Source organism: Hibiscus syriacus, unplaced genomic scaffold, assembly GCF_006381635.1.
Source record: "Hibiscus syriacus cultivar Baekdansim isolate YM2019G1 unplaced genomic scaffold, ASM638163v2 tig00111648_pilon, whole genome shotgun sequence".
Classification (NCBI taxonomy): domain Eukaryota; kingdom Viridiplantae; phylum Streptophyta; class Magnoliopsida; order Malvales; family Malvaceae; genus Hibiscus; species Hibiscus syriacus.
In genome coordinates this window covers 1241212-1255923 of record NW_024063145.1, presented here as the reverse complement: position 1 = coordinate 1255923, position 14712 = coordinate 1241212, and the positions used below count along the sequence as shown (strand labels likewise).

General features: G+C 32.1%; 1 protein-coding gene across 1 annotated transcript; it reads right to left on the bottom strand.

The window, feature by feature from the left end:
- Positions 1–308: 308 nt before the first annotated feature.
- Positions 309–14401, bottom strand: LOC120166835 (homeobox protein HD1-like). Its single transcript, XM_039176029.1, has 6 exons — positions 13716–14401; positions 13443–13563; positions 9071–9261; positions 8854–8985; positions 8617–8777; positions 309–319 (listed from the first exon to the last, which is right to left on the bottom strand). Exons 1-5 carry the CDS (start codon positions 14016–14018, stop codon positions 8637–8639), a joined length of 888 nt encoding a protein of 295 aa, XP_039031960.1. The 5' UTR covers positions 14019–14401; the 3' UTR covers positions 309–319; positions 8617–8636.
- Between the last annotated feature and the right edge of the window lie 311 nt (positions 14402–14712).

The following is a 14712-nucleotide window of genomic DNA, read 5'->3' as shown; positions in this document are numbered from 1 at the left end:
AACAGTTTATATGCTTACTAAAATCCACTTCCCGATAAGCTTTTACAGCCTTCCAGTATGTCCATTTGTTATTTTTATACCAGCAGACCTTGATTTTAGATTTCTATACAAATGAACACCACAAAGTCCATGAAAAGCATCTGGGAAACACCTTCAACAGCGTTGTCAATTGAGTTTGCCCTATCGGATATGATTGTCAGATTGCTAATAGGACCTATGCAATCCCTAAGATGCCCCATAAACCATGTCCATGAATCAGAGGTTTCAGATTTGCCAACCCCGTAAGCTATTGGCAGTATCCCATTGTTAGCATCCATGGCTACTGCTAATAAGTTTACTCCATGGTATCGACCTTTTAAATGTGTTCCGTCAACTATAATAAATGGGCGCATGCAATTAATAAACAAACGAATCTACAAAATCATATACACAATAAATATAATCATTTAAATGTGAAATGCATATAACTAACAAAAATGAGTCAACAAAATTATATTGATTTACTAACCGCAGCACCAATGGCGATAAAAAGCAACTCAAAGCGTCCATCTCTATCTGTTTTGATATGAGTTACCGACCCAGGATTTTTCAGCTTTAAATTGTGACAATAAGTCGGCAGTTGGGCAAACGATGCTTCTGGCGACCCCCTCAACAATTCCAAGGCATAACATTTGGCTCTCCAAGCTTGAGAATATGAGATACTAATCTTGAACCGAGCATTCATGTTAGTCATAATTTCATGTCCCCGATATACCCTACCATTCAAAAACATTAACCCAGCCAAAAAACCACCCAACACCTTTTGTTTGCCTGTCTATGGTGAGGAAAAACTTGGTTCTTAAACATGTATGTTTATCAATAAAAGTCCTAACTTGAAACATTTCAATCTTTTATCCTCTTTGCAATCATACGCCACATACAGTTTTTGTCAATCATACACCTTGTTTCAAAACGATCTTTGCTTGATTTGTTAACTTTTAGTTGATAGCCATCTTCCACACATTTCGTATACAAAGTTATCTTCAAGTATTCCTTTGTATCAAAACAATCATCTTTCTTGATACGAATAATTTTTGTGTAACAATCAACTGCTATCTTTACCAACTCTTCTTCCGGTATCTGAAGTAATTCTGGCATATTCCAATTATACTCTCGTGGCATTTTCTTCGGGGACTTTTCTTTGGGGATTTCTTCTTCTTCTTTTTCTTCTTCAGTGTTATATGAATTACAGAATGGATGTTCAACATGTTCATTTACAGTCGTAACTTTCTCCTCATTATCATCAACAACATCTTCCTCGGCAACGGTTGTTTCATCATCAAAATTCGGGTATTGACCAATATCAAAATCATTACACACAGGGTCTGTTTCTTCTTCTGAAAAATCATCAAAATCTGAGTATTGACCAAGATCAAAGTCCGGGTATTGACCAAGATCAAATTTTGAATACTGAATAGTACTCACAATTTTTTTTGTTGGCTCATCATCGTCTAACTGGTCAATACGAAAACCGGAATTTGGTGCTGAAAGTTGATTGGGATTTGGATTAGGGAAAGGTTATGGGTTTTGAGATTGTGTTTGGTATTGGAAATGTGGTGAAACAATATTTTCTTGGTGATGAAATTGTGGTGGAACCATTAAATTTTGAGCATCATAAACTGGGGTTGAAAAACTTAGTTGATTACTACCCGCTACTGACCCAACTTCACAAAATCTAGGTTCAACAACATACAATGTAACATCATCACTTGAAACACTAATGTAAGCAATGAATCGTTCAACATCTTCATTGTCGGTTAACAAATAAACTTTATCATTTCTCTGATAAGGTAGCCTAAATCCACTTAGGGGCTCTAAATTCAATTTATTTGCAACACGTAACATTAGAGTTTCATAAGTTAACTTTTTTAATGAGAGTTTTAGTTGAAGATTCATGGGTAAAGGCATATATTGTAAAACACCATGAACATTCTCCCATGACCCTCCAAAACACAAATCTATCCAAACATGATCAACATTAGATGATTTCATTATTGTAAATTAATTTACTAAACAAACGAGCTGCGAAACTAAAACCTGTTGCCGGATGGGGAAGGATGTCGTTGGATATAGGAACGGATGTCGCCGGAGAGAGTGATAGATAGAGATGGAATGAGTTGCGATTTAGGGATTTAGGTTATGAGTTGCTACTGCTGCGTAGTTATATACCCAAAACATTTGTGTTGCGAAATTAAAACCTGTTGCGAATTCAGAAATCGAGTTGCGAATTTGAAATTCAGTATTGCGATAGTCAGAATCTCGTTGCGATTTACTAAAATCGCAACACGATTACGTAAATCGCAATGCGATTACGTATTCGCGTTGCGATTTACGTATTCGCGTTGCGATTTACGTATTCGCATTGCGAATTAGGAAAATCGCAACGCGAATTTGGAAATCGCAATGCGATAGTCAGAATCGCGTTGCGAATCTGGAAACTGATTTGCGATACCGGAGATCGCGTTGCGAATTATCGATCGCATTGCGATTTAGTTGGTCATTTTGGCAAATCCAAAAAAAGTTGGTTAAAATCGTATATTATAAGGCATTTTTGGTCACTGAGGTTATTTTCTCTTTTTATTTAAACCTTAACTTTTACAAGCTTTCCAAAATAGTTTAATTTCACATCCTAACTTCAATTTCAACACTCAAACATTAATTTCCAGCATAGTACATCAACTATTGAACAATTACACAACAATCAAAATTGTCAATTTGGTCCCCTCAACTTTTCAAAAATTACAAAATGGTCCCAAATTTTTCTAAGGCTTGTAGAATACTTCCTACATCATTTCCATCACCAACATATTTTTCTATAATTTTTCTCATCCTCTATAGTAATGGTCGAATGCTTTGTATGTTCAAGATTAGGGTTTTCATGATTTTACTCAATTTTGATTCGATTCAAGCATGAAATCAAATTCAATTCAACCTTATAAAATCTCTAAAATCAAAACCCTAACTTAATTTCATCAAAACACATCTTTCTCCCAAGATTAGGGTTAGGTTGAAACTTCATATGTTCGTATGACCATGTACAAGTAATTTTAATCATCAATCATGCTTGGAAATGATTCTACAACCTCAATAACTTCAAAATCCTTCATATATTCCATAATACCTAATGTGAACATAAATACTAGAATTTGGGATCTTTGAACACAAATCAAATTAGCAAACAATAATAGTACCAAATGATAGTGTTTTTTTAATAGAATAATTTTCTATTTCACGTCATGATCCAAAATCCAAAGGAAATTGCTCAAAATGAAAAAAAAAAATCTCTTACCTTGTTCATGGGGAGCACAAAACGGAGCTGAAAATGGCTAAGTTTTCATGAAATGTATACTTCATTTCATGTTAATTTGGCCTTAATTTAAGCTTAAATGAATTAAAAATTTATTTAATGTGAAATGTCCATTTTACCATCAATGAAACTTGATATTTACTATAATACAAAGCCACATAACCCTTATCATCTTCCGAAGTCAAAGATGGACAAAATTATTTCACCCCTTACAACTTTGCCCATGCAATCTTTCCAAAATTTCAATCTTGCCATTTTTTATCCAACGGTCCAAATTGAACATGGAAATAAATTTCTCAAATCCAACGGTCCATATTATTACCCATCATTTTAACATGTGGAAATAATATTTCTAAGCTTAATTTATCATCCTTTAAATTTTCTCAAAATTTTATTCAATCTGATTTACCGACTTTGACACTTTCTAGTTTTTAACACAATTTCCAGATCAAGAATCTGACTTCAATAAAACCCCACTCTCAAGAGTAAAATATCCATTTATGGAATAAAAAATATTTTTGGAAAAACAACCACTAAGTCCCTAAATTTTCCCAATTTTCTTCTTTGTCCACCAACTTTCAAAATTTACATTTTGGTCACTAACCAAAATTTTGGGGTATTACATGGTTGGTCACCCATTTGAATTCAGTTTTGATTAGCTTCTTGTTGATGACGTCTAAAGGTTCTCTTAATCTCATGATCAAATGGTACTAAGTCATCACTATCAAACATGTAATAGAAAAGTACCTACAAAAGAAAAGAAAACAGTTAGTAAAAAAAACTCAAAAGTAAACAGTTGCTCCCTAGAAATGATGCCAAAAACTTGATGATATAAAAATGTTATAGCAATCAGGCAAGTATATGTATCGTCACCAAGTAACAAAGTGGAAATCCTTTTGGGATTTTGGATGTCGAACCCACTGAAAGCAAAAAGTTTACTATTGAATTAAAGAAACAAGTGTTGGTTGAATTAACATAAAAATGAAACGATTACTAAAAGAGGATAAATTATGCAATAGATGCAGGTTCATGTTATAGCATTGGAAAAGCACAGATTTAGAAATCAAATAGAGTGGGATGATAAAATGGATTCCTTGCTCAATTCATGTAACCAACTTGACTACAATGTATTTAACATTAATCACTATAAATAGATTAATATGAATTAGCTCTCATTAAGACAAACAATCACATAGTAATGATGCTAAACATTGGACACACATCTCAGCATACATTTGCTTCTCACAATACCAAAGCCTCGAAATTAGTATGAGAATCATTCAATTTATCTCTAAATAAAATAACAACATATATTGAACAATGAAATCTCCTTCATCATTCATAATGCATAAGGCACAAAGTAGCAAATTAAATAGCATTCTTATAAACAAGGGTTCCATCCAAACAACTATGTTAGAACATTCAATATCCCAAATATATAAATAAACTAGCTAAGCTTTCCTATCTCATGCAAAGTTTAAGTAGTTGAGCAATCTTGCTGACTGTCAATGCTACTCGCAAAGACTAATCCCCAGATACTGCAGCACTCCCCCAGATGAGCAGCTTAGGTAGCCATGAAAAAAAGACGAGAGATTTTGTGTGGAAGATGATAGAATGAAGAATTTTTTTATTAAATGAGCTTGGTGAGGTCATATTTATAGGTGATGAGGTCAAAATTGTCTCGAATAAAGATTCTCCACGTAGAAACAGATAGTTGGAGAGAATACAATTGTCCCAACTAGTTGTCCCTGATCCAGAAGGCTTGCCCAACCTAGTGAGTCATCAGTTGTTGTAGCATTTACTTCTTTGTTGCAACATCTGTACCTTTTTTAACAGAAAATCCAAAAATTAGCTCAAGTTAACCAAACTTTAAAAATGCAAAAATATATAAAAATAAGACTAAACAAAACCTAAAATGCTATTAAACATACTTAATTTCAAGCTAAATCCGGGTATAAAGTGCTAAATTGATAACTCTTTGGAGAGTTATCAGGGGCCTTGTGCTTGAAATAGTTGATTTCAAACTAAATCTAGTTCCTTCCAAAGCAGTTGAAAAGACACCACATGATATGTGGATTGGTAAGAGCTCCAGCTTGTTTTTTCTTAAATTTGGTACATGGCACAACTTGAGGGTTTCGTATAATATGATAATTCTGGTGAAGTATGCAAGCTTCAAAGATCCATTTATGGATTGAAACAGACTTCACAAAGTTGGAACCTTCATTTTGATGAGTCAATCAAAGAGATCGGATTTATTAAAAATGAAGATGAACCTTGTGTTTACAAGAAAGTTAGTGGGAGTGCAGTTATGTTTTTGGTCTTATATGTCGATGACATTTTACTCAATGGGAACGACGTTCCTACCTTGCAGAATGTCAAGTCTTGATTAGGAAAGTGTTTCTCAATGAAAGACTTAGGAAAGTTGTCTATATCCTTGGGATAAAGATCTATAGAGATAGATCTAAAAGGCTAATTGGTCTAAGTCAAATTGTTTTTATAGACAAAGTACTAAAAAAGTTTAGTATGCAAGATTCTAAGAGAGGATTCTTGCTTATGTTTCATGGCATTACTCTTAGCAAGACTCGGTGTCCTAACTCTAAAGATGAGGGAGTTTGCATGAGTAAAATTCCTTATGCTTCGAAAATATGATCTATCATGTATGTCGTGTTACGCATTAGACTAGATGCTTTCTATGCTTTGAGCATAACAAGTAGATACCAATTAGATCCCGGTGAGAGTCATTGGAAAGTTGTAAAAAACATACTGAAGTATTTGAGAAAAACTAAATATATGTTATTAGTTTATGACGAATTGGAAAATGATCTAGTAGTAAGTGGTTAACATATGCAAGATTCCAAACTGACAAGGGTGATTGTTGATCACAGTCGGGATATGTGTTTTGTTTAAATGGTGGCGTTGACAGTTGGAAAAGTTTAAAGCAAAGTATTGTTGTTGATTCTACAACTAAAGTTGAATACATAGCAGTATCTGATGCGGTGAAATAAGCAATTTGGATCAGGAAATTCATTATTAATCTTGGAGTGTTCCTAGCGTCACAAATCATGTTGATATATATTGTGACAATAACGGTGCCATTGCACAAGTGAAGGAACCCATATCACATCAGCAATCCAAACACACTCTGAGACGTTATCATCTCAATCGACAAATCATTGAGAGGGGCGACGTTAAGATAAACAAAGTTTTAACATATGAAAATATTGCATATCCATTGACTATCACGAGCAAAACATGATTGTCAGGTTAGGTTTATAGGTATGAGATACATTCATGAGTAGGCCTAGTGCAAGTGAGAGATTGTCAGCATTAGTGCCCTAAACATATTGTATGGACACAATATTTTGATTATTGGTTTTTTATTATTATCAATTGCGTGCATTTTTTTATTAACATCCTTGAATAATATTATTAATTGTTCTAAATATCCTTAATCAGTTATTATTATGGGAACAATAATAAAAGGCATAATGACAAAAAACACCTCTAATGTTTGACAATAGTGTCATTTTGACCTATATTCTTTTTTTCTTTTTTTTGAAACACTTTGACCCCCAACATTTCATTTTGGGGGACATACCCCTGATTGGATGGAAACTATTAATTGACTAACGGTCAATGTTTTCTACTGATGTGACATGTCCACGTGGATTGAAATACTGATGTGGCATGTTACATAGAATGTCATGTTGATGATTTTTTAAAATAATTAATTATATTTTAATATTTTAATATTAAATTAATTAATAACCAAACAAAAGATGTCATGTGGAATCATTTGGTTGGTTTAAAAGGAAGGAATGAAATTCACTACAAATAAAATAAGGGTTTCATATAGTCTAATGTGTCACTAGGCGCTCCCGAATTTGTGTGAAAAAGAATGATGTAACTCTTAGACTATATTAATTATCGTCAGTGAAATAAATTGACTATTAAGATTAAATATATGTTGTCGAGGATTAATGATTTATTCAACCACTTCATAGGGGTTATAGTAATCTCTAAGATTAATCTAATATCTAAGTAATACCAACTTAAGGTGAAAGAATTTGATGTCTCTGAGACTTCAATCAAAATTATATATGACCACTACGAATTTCTCATTATTCCTTTTGATTTAATTAATGTCCTTGATATATTCATGGATCTAATGAATGAAATACTTCAACTATTTTTAGATTAATTCATTGTGATATTTATTAATCACATTTGATGTATTCTAAGTCTAAGACTAAACACGAAGACATCTTAGACCTATCTGCAAATACTATGGGAGAGGAAAATTATACCCAAATTTGAGTAAATGCGAATTCTAGTTGCAAGAGAGATTTTACGAGGACACACTCACGATTTTATAAATTTGCATAAACTTCAGTGTGTTCATGTGATTTTTCACGGGAAAACGTAGCCTCCACAAATTAGCACTTTCAAACGTTTAAATCCGAGGGTTTTGTGGGTGTTGTTAGAATATGCACAGTGAATCTGACATTTAAATTTCTCCCTCTACAGCCAGCTATGAACTTTTAAAAATTGAAATGGGAAATGTGTACATGCCTGATTTTGAAACGATAATATAAACAAAATAATCCTTCGATTAAAAGGTGTTACTTTGTTGAGACCCTCGACTATTAAAAGTTATAAAATGATCACTTGACTATTCATATGTTCAAACTCGTCCTTTTCCATTAAAAAAATGATGACATTCTGAGCTGAATATTAACATGTTAATTGCGATATGATAAAATCTGATCTCAGAATCTCAAAGAATTATCATATCTCAATCAGAATGTTAATGTCCGCTCAGACATCCATAAATTTTTTAACAAAAAAGAATGAGTTTAGAACATATGATCATTTTGACTTTTAATAATCAAGGACTCAACAAAACAATATCATATTGAATGACTATTTTATAACCTTTAATAGTCAGTGGACTATTTGTGTATTTTACCCTTCGTTTTACGATTTTTTTTTGTCAAATATAAAATTTTGGAGTACGAAACTGATGTTCAAGTAAACCCCATCAAAATTGATGAACTTTATCACCGACAATGCCAAATATGAAAATCCCAGCAATGCAAGAGAAACAGTTTAAGCAAACATTAAATGCGTTGTCTATGTTTCCAGTTCGGAATCTGCAACATTGGCTCGCACCTCAACAAATATAATGAACATTAGAAATTAGAGATCTAAAAAAGAAACATAGGGCTCTTACAAGAAGCATGTTAGGGTTTTGAATCTACATGCACCACACATACATGGAGCTTGTTGTCTACCTTTTCCTCTTGGACTTCAAGGAAGTCACAGACTGAGAATTGCTATGCCAATTGCGCTTCCTTTGGTTAATGAACCAGTTGTTGATTTGCTTCAGCTGCAACCCTGTCTCCTCCACAAGTTTCGCCTTGTCATCTTCCTGCAATAATCATCGTACGTGAACGTCGAATTCAACCGATAATGAATTACAACAGTCGAGTAGTGCTAATGCTTACGGTTGGATAAGGCCACTTTGAGTGTTGTTGCCACCAGTTCTTGAGCACTGTGGTTGTGTCACCTGGTAACTTTCCAGCCCTTCTTTTGCGTAGGATTTCCTCCCTCACGTCCTCGATTCTTGATTTGAAACCCTGTAATTAGACAGATGGATCATGTTACTTTCATTTGCTATGATGATCCGACGTGGAACACAGTAAATTTGCAGGGAAGAAGGACCTGTTTGAGTTCGATCTTGAGCTCTTGACGGACCCTTTCCATTAAAGACCTTTCGGATTCAGTGGGAAGTAGGGGACCAAAACCCATTAAATCATGGCCATCAGAGGCAGATTGGTCCAAAGAGAAGTCCATTTGCAGCTCATCCACGTCATCTGATATTGTTGCTCCTGTACCTTCACCCAAGCTCACTCCTGCAAAATGGAAGAGGTAATTTAGATAACCATAAACCTAAGCAAGCCAACATCACCACCACAGGTTGCACTGTTTTTGCTTAATGAAGATTTTCTAAGTGCACAAACCAAAGTGACCTCAGTAGTAAAGAAATTGTTGTTATTCTAGGAACATTTAATGTCAAATGGTTTAGAGTTATCTTTAAACAAATACAACCTTATATTTACCCCGTTAATATAAAATAATCAAGAAATCAAATTATATTATTAGTTTTGTAGTGGATTCAATGCTAGTATTTTTATTTGCTCAATTTTAAGTTCTCAATTTTTGTAAATTTCCAATTGTTTTTTACAATTTTAAATCTAATACAAATTCTACCTAGAGGGAGAAAAAGGGTGAAATGTGAGATTCCTATGGGATGGAACCCACATTCCCCAGTTTGCTTGGCCGAATATCATTCTCGGTAATCTTACATTACCAATAGTGGATTTTTTGGGGTATATTACCAAGAATGTCATTACCTCCCTTTCGTTAGGTATTGTTAGATTATCGGAGTTTTGGACTAAAATACCCTTAAAAAATTTCTTTCAAAAATATCCTTATTCTGTCATTGAATAGTAAAATTTTAAGGTTAAATTACAAATTTATCCTTAAACTATTTTATATTTACAAAAAAATCTATAATTAGAATTTTATATGAAGTTCAGGAGTTAAAATAAAATTTTACCCTTTTATTAAACCTTTTTATATTTTCAATTTTGTAAAAAAATTATATAAATTTTATGAATTTAATTTTTTTAAAGAAAATATATAAATATTTTCCAACTTGTTAAAAAAATAAATATATAATAAGACAATTTGGTCAAATATACATTCCAATAATCTTTTATTCCTTTAACCAAACACGGCAATCTTACATTCTGTGAACCAAACGCACTCTAGGGAATAAAGGAAAAAATGAACAGTTTGATCTACAAGCCCAGTGTGATTAGATTATATGGATTTAAAGTGATCAAATTTATGATCAGAATTAAACGGACTTAAAATGATCGAATTGGAGAAAATGAATTAAACATGTGACATGAATAAAATAAAAATAATAATAATAGAATTTGACTTAATAAACTAAGTTAATTACATCATATGTCTCTAAATTATAACCATTATTTTAAATTTATCTTTAAACTTTTAAAAATTTTAATTTCACCCCTAAACTATGACTCTTATTCTAGATTAGTCCTTTAAACTTTTGAACATTCTAAGTTCATCCCTAAACTATATAACCCTCTTTTTAAATTGGTCCCCTGACTTTTGAACATTCTAAGTTCATCCCTAAACTATATGACCCTCTTTTTAAATTAGTCCCCTGACTTTTGAATATTCTAATTTCATCCCCAATTTCATTCAAATATGTAATTAGTTTCCATCATAGTTAACCTAAATTTTATTTTTTTTCAAACATACAATAATATAACTTGGCCTAACTATTGTATAACAAGTGATTTGATTTGTAAATGTGTATAGTTTGGGATGAAATTGAATGTTCAAAAAGTTTGGGGACCAATTTGGAATGAATGTCATAGTTTGGGGTGAAATTAAAATGTTCAAAAGTTTGAGGATTAATTAGAATGATAGTCATTGTTTAAGGATAAATTGGAATACTTAAAAATTTAGGGATCAATTTAAAATGAAGGAGATCATACTTTGAGGACACATAATGCAATTAACTCTAACAAAATTTAATGGCTACTATTTGGACGGGCCATGACTGAAATCTTAAAATTGGAAAAGTGCACTAGTACTGATGACTATATTAGAATTCACATATTGATTTTATAATTTATACATAATATAGGGACTAGAATATGAATTTTGACGAAAAGTGGGACAATATTACTGTTTTCTATTGGGCCTCTCTAACATATTTGCAGACTATTCCATGCCTAACACTATCATTATTGTTGTTTTTGCTAATAAATTCTAAATATTATGAGGTTATGTATATTTAAAAAAAATATGCAAAATTTACTGTTAATTGGTTCGTCTAGTGGGTGAGATAGAAGATTCTTTAAGCAATGTCAGAGGTTTGATCAATGATGTATACGAATGGAGCAAAGTGGGTTGGAGGATTGTCCTCGGCTCTATAATACACGATTTAGATTAGTTAATTAATAGATCGAATATCAGTGGTTAATTAAAAGAAATGAAAATTCCAAATATACAAAAATAGATTTTATTTTAAAATTTAAATAATTATTTGACCATGAACCAGTCATATAAATGAAAAAAAATATATGTTTTGACATTTTTTAGATATAAACTCTCTTACACATTCAAGTCCTATAAACGTAGGAAGTTTTTTATTTTATTTCACATGTTCGTATTGTAAAAAATATTTTTGAAAAAATAAAAACTATTTTCCAAAATCAAATTCAAACTTAAATTCATTTTCTTTTTAGGATTTTATTTACATTATTTGTAACATTTATAACCAAATAAATTTCATTTTTTTAGATTTTATTTTTTAAAAAAAAAAATTATTTTCGAAAATCAAATGCAACCTTAAAATCAAGTCCTATAAAGATTTAGATAATTTTAACGAATATAAGTGGGTATCTGTCTAGAAAAGCTTTCCCACATTCAATAACCAATATCTATCATTTATCTAATAAAAAAATATCTATCATTTATATAATATATTTCTATATATTTTACATCGTCAACCTATTCAATGCAAACCTATGTATAATATTTATACCTATGCTTTTTAGAATTGTATATATTCACAATCTTTTTCATATATATAAAAATAAACAAATAAATCAATTACCATTGAACATATTTCATTTAATGTGAAACATACTCTAGAGAAAGAAATGAGAGAATTTCTGGTGAATCTAGAACTCAATCTTAAAAAAAATTAAAAAAATAAATACGAACAACTTGACTAATTAACTAAATATATTTAATAATTTTAAAATTTTAAAATATCTTTAATCTATTTTATGAAGATCGAGGGGGATAGTTGTCCCACTACTTAAATGAGGCAATAAAAAGATTAAACCTTTATTAGATCAATACGTATCGTAATATCCCTATTACTACATGATCATGACTACAATGTTGGTATATCATGTCATGATTCAATTACACTCGTTATAAAATTAATAGTTTAACATTTTGTTATGATCGTAGAATGAAAAAATTAAAATTGTGATTAACAATAAGAAATAAGAAGATATTTATTAGAGAAAAAAAAAAAAATCTCAACATTTGATTTTTCTCATTCAACGCTCTTAAAAATGTGTAAAACTAAAAGTTTTATATTGAGTATAAGTAGATCATATATATAATACTTTCCACTAATATTTTGTTTTTATTCCTAAAAAGTTTGTGACTAATCTAAAAATTATGAAGTGTGTAAATAGAATAAATTGAACTAAATGATGTCCTTATCTCTTAATACTTGATCTAAATTAAACGATCAATAAATAAGAAATCTTATAAGAAAAACAAAACGTTCGTAGGGTTGCAGAGTTGCAGTGGTCGTAAGGTCAACAACTGATACGTATAAATGGCATCGATCGCCATTAAAATTGTGTCAGAAAGGTGTGATACGTATAAATGGCATCGATCGCCATTAAAATTGTGTCAGAAAGGTGCGAGCCATGACTGCCGAACTGATATTCTCAAACCCTAGAACCATCAAAGATACCATACAAACGGCCTACTTTTCTCTGACACAATTTTAGCACAAAATTGTGAATGACACGAATATTATTGCATTAACTTATGTCAATTTACCACTTCTATAATTTATTAAAAAGAAAACCGTTAGGTAGTGTACTTGCAATGAAGGGTAAGGGTGCCATCTTCTTCCTCAAAACTAACTATTCCAAAGCCACCTTACCCTATATATATATATATATAAGCTAGTATAGTATGACTTTTATTTGTAGTACCTACGTCACCCAACTTGCTGGTTTACCCCAAATATTATCAATCGTTATCCCTTCATGCCTGGCTACCAACCAGAGATAAAGAGCAAGACACTATTATTAAGGAGTAGCGAAATTTGGTGATAAAATTTGAAAAGACCAATAATATTATCAAGAGGATATGATTGTGTCCAAAAACCAGTTAAAAATCTTAATTAAGCAGCTAATTATGTTTGAAAAAAAGAGAGGGGGACAAGACAAACCAGTGAGAGCCTGTAAGTTATTTTCGATTTCACGGCAAGCCATGACAGCTTCAACGGCATGGACGCTGACATGTTGTTGAAGTTGTTCTTTGAAAGTACACAACACTATTAAATATTGTGCCTGCACCACAAACATGTTCCAGAATAAAAAAATAATAATAATAAGATTAAACACATACATACACCATAAACAACAAAAACCACTTTCCCATGTTAACCCACCTTGTCCAAAAACAAACAAAAGAAGAATACAAAGAGAAGAGATGAACTGACCAAGAAGTTGTCGAGCTCTTCTCTTTCATGGGGTGATAGAGCATGACCGTGTTGTTGTTTCTGTGAAGCATACGATCTCAAAAGGTTATGCGACTGCGCCAACTGCGCATCGATCAAAGACAACTGGTCGATCGGCGTAGCAACACGAAGACAAGACACATGGGCCGCTAAGACCTGCTCATAGAGCGGATGTGTAGCTATCTCAGCCTTCAAAAGACGATTCTGATCGCCGGAAACAGACATTTCGCCTCCGCCTCCGGCTCTTAACCCTCCAATTGCATCGCTTCCACCACTGTTCATCATGCCTAACCCACCCGGTTCTTGTATTTTTCTTCCAACCTACCAAGTACTAAAGGGAAAGTGTAGTAAGGACAAGAAGAAAAGAAGAAAAGTGGGTTTCTTTTCTAAAGAGAAAAGGACCACAAGGAGAAAAAATCAAAACCCCCTGTGCTTAAGACTGAACTAAACCCAGATTTTAATGGAAGAAAGAGAATGAAAAACAAAACAAAAGCAGTTTATTATGCTTCTCTGGTTAATGGTGTATAATATAGAGGGTCAGTATGTATATTGGGATCTGAGTCACAAGACTTTCTGCACCACCATCGCCTCTTCTGGTATATGTTGTAGAGTCTTTTATTTTTACATACACAGGAAAGTTAAAGCAGCAAAAGCATGAAAGCAATCAATCAAAACATATAAATGTCAAAAAGAAAAGCATTGACGGTGGAATTTTCAAAGTTTTTTTTTCTGAAGTCTTTGAGAAAAGAGAGAGAAAAAAAGATGGAAGGGAAGGGAGGCTATGGAATCATTATTATTTGGAAGAAGAAATATCAGATAAAAAATGAATTAGTCAATAGATAAAGCTGTTTCTATGATCTGATATTTTTTTTCTGTTTTTAGAGTTAATTGTTTTGTACGTTCTCAAAGTATGATTCTCATTTTAAATTATTCTTTAAATTTTTAAATATGTTAATTTCATCCTTAAATTATAACTATT